The 5,756-nt window shown below is 47.7% G+C and overlaps 1 protein-coding gene across 1 annotated transcript in view; it reads right to left on the bottom strand.

Annotated features, from left to right (window-relative positions):
• Positions 1 to 5,756, bottom strand: part of CBARP (CACN subunit beta associated regulatory protein) — a 26,043-nt gene that overhangs the window by 17,890 nt on the left and 2,397 nt on the right. Inside the window, exons 2-3 of the mRNA XM_029283096.1 lie at positions 2,919 to 3,064; positions 178 to 239 (exon numbers count right to left, since the gene is read on the bottom strand). Of these exons, the coding sequence (XP_029138929.1) occupies positions 178 to 239; positions 2,919 to 3,064 (208 nt within the window). The remainder of the gene's footprint in view (positions 1 to 177; positions 240 to 2,918; positions 3,065 to 5,756) is intronic.

Genomic DNA, 5,756 nt, shown 5'->3' on the forward strand with positions numbered 1-5,756 from the left:
TTATTATTATTATTATTATTATTATTATTATTATTACACAAAGAGGACATTAGTCTCAAACTTCCTAACTTCCATTTCTCAGAGGTGTTAAAATGAAAACTGGACGGCTTTGGCCAAGAGTGATTTAAATCAGATTCCTACACTTAAGTAAAGAGGGTTGATCTTAAATGCTCTCACCTTGTGCCGGCTGTGAGTCATCCAGGTAGGTTGTGTTTGTTTTTTCTGGGTCATCGCTGGCTCTGGAAATAGGAAAAAAAGGTGATAGATGTAGATATTATAAACACATGCAGAAATCCTTCCCTCTTTGAACAGCTCAAGAGAAGCATCGAAATACAGGTAGTCCTCGGCTTACGACCACAACTGAGCCCAAAATTTATTTTGCTAAGTGAGACATTTGTTAAGCCCCATTTTACGATCTTTCTTGCCACAGTGGTTAACCGAATCCCTGCATTTGTTAAGTAACACGGTTGTTAAATGAATCTGGCTTCCCCCATTGGCTTTGCTTGTCAGAAGGTTGCAAAAGGGGATCACATCACCCCGGGATGCTGCGACGGTCATAAATATGAATCAGTTGCCAAGCGTCTGAATTTTGATCACATGATGCTGCAATGGTCATAAGTGTGAAACGCGGTCCTAAGTCATTTTGTCAGTGCCATTGTAACTTGGAACGGTCACTAAATGGACTGTTGTAAGCTGAGGACTACCTGTAGCAAACGCCATGGTTGTTAAGTGAATCCATTGTTTATTATGGAGTATTTTTTCCCAGAAACTAGAAATAAACACTGGCAAAAATTTGATAAGTTGCAGTCCTGTGAGCATGAGATGCTGCAGACAGGTGTGAATGAGGGCCGTTGCTAAGCACTCAAGGTGTGGTCATGTGACTGTGGCTGCCAGAGCTTCAAATCCAGGTTGTGAGGAGCTTTTTCAGGAACTGAAAAGTGAGCAGTGATAAATCAAGGACTATCTGTATTTAGCACTACCCCTTTCATTTTTTTCCCCTTCAACCTGAGCGGGAGGGGCTGGTCCAGAGTCTCCCACAAATTCCTATGGCTGAAGAGGGGCTAGAACAGGGGTCTTCAAACTTGGCCACTTTAAGACTTGTGGACTTCAACTCCCAGAATTCCTCAGCCAGACCTGTCTGGCTGAGGAATTCTGGGAGTTGAAGTCCACAAGTCATACAAGGGCCAAGTTTGAAGATCCCTGAGAGAACTAGACCTGATTGGCTCTTGAGCAGAGAGGGAGGGACTGACGTGAAGCCAGCCAATGAACTGCTGTGGCTGAGTGGGGAGTCGAACCCTGGTCTCCTCCTTCCTAGTGCCACCCCTTCCCCACTGATTGGCTCTTGGGATGAAAGGGAGGGACTGGCCCACATTCAGCCAATGAGCTTCTATGGCTGGAGAACCCAAGTCTCCCTACTTTTATGCCAGACCTTCTCCACTAGTCCAGGGGTAGGCAACCTTGGCTCTTTTATGTCTCGTGGACTTCAACTCCCAGAATTCCTGAGCCAGCCATGCTGAGGGGAAAGGGAGAGGTTTCCAAGCTGAGCCATGCTGGCTCAGGAATTCTGGGAGTTGAAGTCCACGAGTCATAAAAGAGCCAAGGTTGCCTACCCCTGGTCTAGTCCATCCTGGGAAGCCCTTAATTATGGACTTCCTTGCAGAATTTAGAGAATACTTCAGCCAATCAGAAACTTGGGAATAAAGTTAATTTATCACGAGAGCCAGTTTTGTGTCACGGATGAAGGTGCTGGACTTAGAAACCAGAAGACCTGAGTTCTAATCCTCCCCTAGGCATAGAGGTTGGGTTGGGTGACTTCAGGCCAATTTCTCTCTCTTAGCCCAACCTACTTCACAGGGTTGTGTTTGTGGGTAAAACAGAATGTCAGAGAACTGTGCTACACTTGAATGGCTCTTGAGCTGAGAGGGAGACAAGGACATTTTGCACAGGAGAAGGATTACCTAGATTACCACCTAGATCAGCGGTTCTCAACCTGTGGGTCGGGACCCCATTTGGGGTCGATCGACCATTTCACGGGGGTCGCCAAGCAAGGCTGTCTGCCTTTTTTTTGTCCGCCATTTTTTTCCCCCTTTTCCGGCGGGTGCCTTACCTCCCTTGGGCTGGGCCAGCTGGTGGTCGGCCTGCTCTGTCTCTGCCGCTTGCCAGCTACACCTCGGCAGACGCAGGGGGCGGAACCACGCATGTGCAGCGCTCCCGGGCAGGGAAAGTCCTCGACTTACGACCGGTTGGGTAGTCCTCGATTTACGACCGGTTTAGTCCTCGACTTACAACCGGTTTAGTCCTCGACTTACGACCGGTTGGGGTCGCGGCATTAAAAAGGTTGAGAACCACTGACCTAGATTCTGGGTCTCCCCTCTCCTAGTCCAGCCTCTTCCCCATTATACGGTACATGATTGGCTCTTGGGCTAAGGGGGAGGGACTGGTCAGCCATGGCTTGGTGGGGAGGATAGAACTTGGGTCTCCCTTGTTCTCGGTCCAATTGCTTCCCCACAGTATCTGATTGGTTATTGGACTAAGAGGGAGGGACAATACCCAGATGCTTCCTGGAGTTGATAGGAAGGAAGGAAGGAAGGAAAGAAGGAAGGAAATTTTAATAGTTTTAGGGAGGCTCTGCTTGTTTGCAATTCCCAAACTTGTTAGCCAGACTGGCTGCAGATTCTTGCAGTGTTACTCCCAATACATCATAGAGAAGGCCACTCCCAGCCAGTCATTTAAAACACAATCTATATCAAGGGTCTTCAAACTTGGCCCTTTTATGACTTGTGGACTTCAACTCCCAGAATTCCTCAGCCAAGAGATAAAAGGGCCAAGTTTGAAGACCTCTGATCTACTGTATATCCCACCCCAAACAGACCCTCCCCGTGACCCTGGATCCCCCAGCCTTCCATTCCCGTTCATACCTGGAGTGCCTTCGGTCCGTTTCGCAGCAGCGCCGGCAGACGATCAGGATGCCAAAAAGCAGCACCAAGGTGCCCCCGATAAAGATAGAAAGAAGCACCAGAAGTAACACATAACCGTCCTGGGGGCTCACTTCGCCAGGCACCGTCTGGGAGAGATGGGGAGGTGAAGGAGATGGTGGTGAATGGGGGATAAGAAAAAGAGGAGCAGAAATAAATCCATTGTGGGGTTGTTTTTTTTACTTCTCTTTGCAAAAAATCATACCGTTTGTCAGAAGCGGGTGGCATCTCCAAGCAACTGGAAGGCTTGCAAAAGTTTTGTAAGGTTCTGCAACATACAGGAGTCCTCGACTTACGTCCACAATTGAGCCCAACATTTCTGTTGCTAAGCAAGACATTTGTTAAGTGAGTTTTGCCCCGTTTTACGATCATGTTGTTAAGCGCATCACTGCATTTCTTAAGTTAACACAAAAGGGGATCGCATGAACCCCAGGACACTGCGACCGTCATAAATATGAAACAGTGGCCAAGCTGAATCGAATGTCAGTCTGAATTTCGATCACGTGACCATGGGGATGCTGCAGTGCTTGTAAGTATGAAAAACAGTGCTGTTGTAACTTTGAATGATCACTAAATGAACTGTTGTAAGTCAAGGACTACCTGTACAGGAAAAAAAAACTTCAGTAACTAAAAAATTGGAGAGTTTTAAGGGAGATATATCTTTCTCAAGCAATGTAGGAGAAACCAATCAAGTTGTTTCAATTGTAAACACAAAATCAAACCTCCAAGCACAGTAGCAGTCAACCTTAAATTACTCAAATGTTTGGGACAAAGGATACAGGAATGATAGTGCTGTGACCGCCCTCTCTGAAGATTGCTGGAGGCATTTCTCTGTCTCCTGAATGGAGCACGCATTGAGTTTCAACCTACAATAGCTAGATTCCGAAAACAAAATAAGCTTGGGCTGCAGATGTTTAATGCAACATGAAATCATGGTCACCAGTCTCAGGATGCCCCCAAAGGGGCCAGAAAACCTTCAAGCATGAAGTCCCATTTTCATTCTTGCTCAAATTAAACTTTGTTGAAGGGATGGTGAGAACCACTAATAGCCCAGATCAAATAGAAAATACAACAAAAGAATTGGAAGGGACCTTGGAGGTCTTCTAGTCCAACACCCCCTGCTCAACCCGATACCATTTCAGACAAGTGATTGTCCAATCTCTTCTTTAAAAGCCTCCAGTGATGGAGCACCCACAAGTTCAGGAGGCAAGTCGTTCCACTGGTTAATTGTTCTCACTGTCAGGAAATTTCTCCTTATTTCTAGGTTGCTTCTCTCCTTGTTTCCATCTATTGCAGGGGGGTCAAACTCGCAACGTCACGTGGCGTGGTGTGACTTTTTTTGCCATTGCCAGCAATGGGGTGGGCGCGATTTTGGTATGATGCAATCGGCCCGTGGGCCGGCAGTTTGACACCCCTGATCTATTGCTTCTTCTTCTGCCCTCAGGTGTTTTGGAGAATAGGTTGACCCTCTCCCTCTCTCTCCCTCTCCCTCCCTCCCTCTCTCCCCTTCTCTCTCTCTCCCTCCCTCCCTCCCTCTCTCTTTCCCCTTCTCTCTCTCTCTCTCTCCCCTCTCCCTCTCTCTCTCCCTTTCTCTCTCTCTCTCCTCTCCCTCCCTCTCTCTCCCCTTCTCTCTCTCTCTCCTCTCCCTCCCTCTCTCCCCTTCTCTCTCTCTCTCCCTCCCTCTCTCTCCTCTCCCTCCCTCTCTCCCCTTCTCTCTCTCTCTCTCTCCCCTTCTCTCTCTCTCTCTCTCCTCTCCCTCCCTCACTCTCTCTCTCCCCTTCACTCTCTCTCTCTCTCTCTCTCTCTCTCTCTCTGTGACTGCTCCTCAAATGCTGGAACACCACTATCATATCATCCCTAAATGTCATGTCATGCCTAAAATGGCAAATGTGTGAGTCCAAACACCTCCAAATTGCTAAAACACTGTTTTAGATTATATGATGTTTGGAACAGAGTCATCCTTTGTTCCATCTCCACCCAAAGAAGCATTGTTTCCAAGCCTTTTAAACATTTTCCCTCCTTAATTTTGGGTTCTTCAGACAAAATCCAAAGGGAAGAGCCTTTTCTAATCCGGAAATATTGGAAAGCGATATACTTTGATCCCACCTTTCCCAGGCTCCAATCCCCAACTCATGATTCTGCTAGCCAGGTTTCCAAAGTCCCCAGCAGAAGCCGAGTCAAATACCTAGCCATCAAAGGCTATGCTAAAGTATTCTCCCATGTGAGAATCTTCTGTTTAAGCTTGGCAATCAACTAGTCCTCAGCAGGTGCAGGAATATTGAATTACCTCAGACGAGTCTTCAAACTTGGCCCTTTTCTGACTTGTGGACTTCAACTCCCAGAATTCCTCAGCCAGCATCGCTGGCTGAGGAATTCTGGGAGTTGAAGTCCACAAGTCAGAAAAGGGCCAAGTTTGAAGACCCCTGACCTAAGACATTAAAGCTGAGCTCTCCAATTCACACTCATGTTTGACAGACTAATTCCATCTTTAGCAACAAAATTTAGCAGAAACACAATGCCTATAGCAGCGGTTCTCAACCTATGGGTCGATCGACCATTTCACGGGGGTTGCCAAGCAAGGCTGTCTGCCATTTTTTTTGTCCGCCATTTTTTTTGTCCGCCATTTTTTCCCCTTTTCCGGCGGGTGCCTTACCTCCCTTGGGCTGGGCCAGCTGGTGGTCGGCCTGCTCCGTCTCTGCCGCTTGCCAGCTACGCCTCGGCCGGCGCAGGGGGCGGAACCACGCATGCGCGGCGCTCCCGGGCAGGGAAAGTCCTCGACTT

This window comes from Protobothrops mucrosquamatus, unplaced genomic scaffold (assembly GCF_001527695.2).
Source record: "Protobothrops mucrosquamatus isolate PMUCROS unplaced genomic scaffold, P.Mucros_1.0 scaffold14, whole genome shotgun sequence".
In the NCBI taxonomy this organism is placed as follows: domain Eukaryota; kingdom Metazoa; phylum Chordata; class Lepidosauria; order Squamata; family Viperidae; genus Protobothrops; species Protobothrops mucrosquamatus.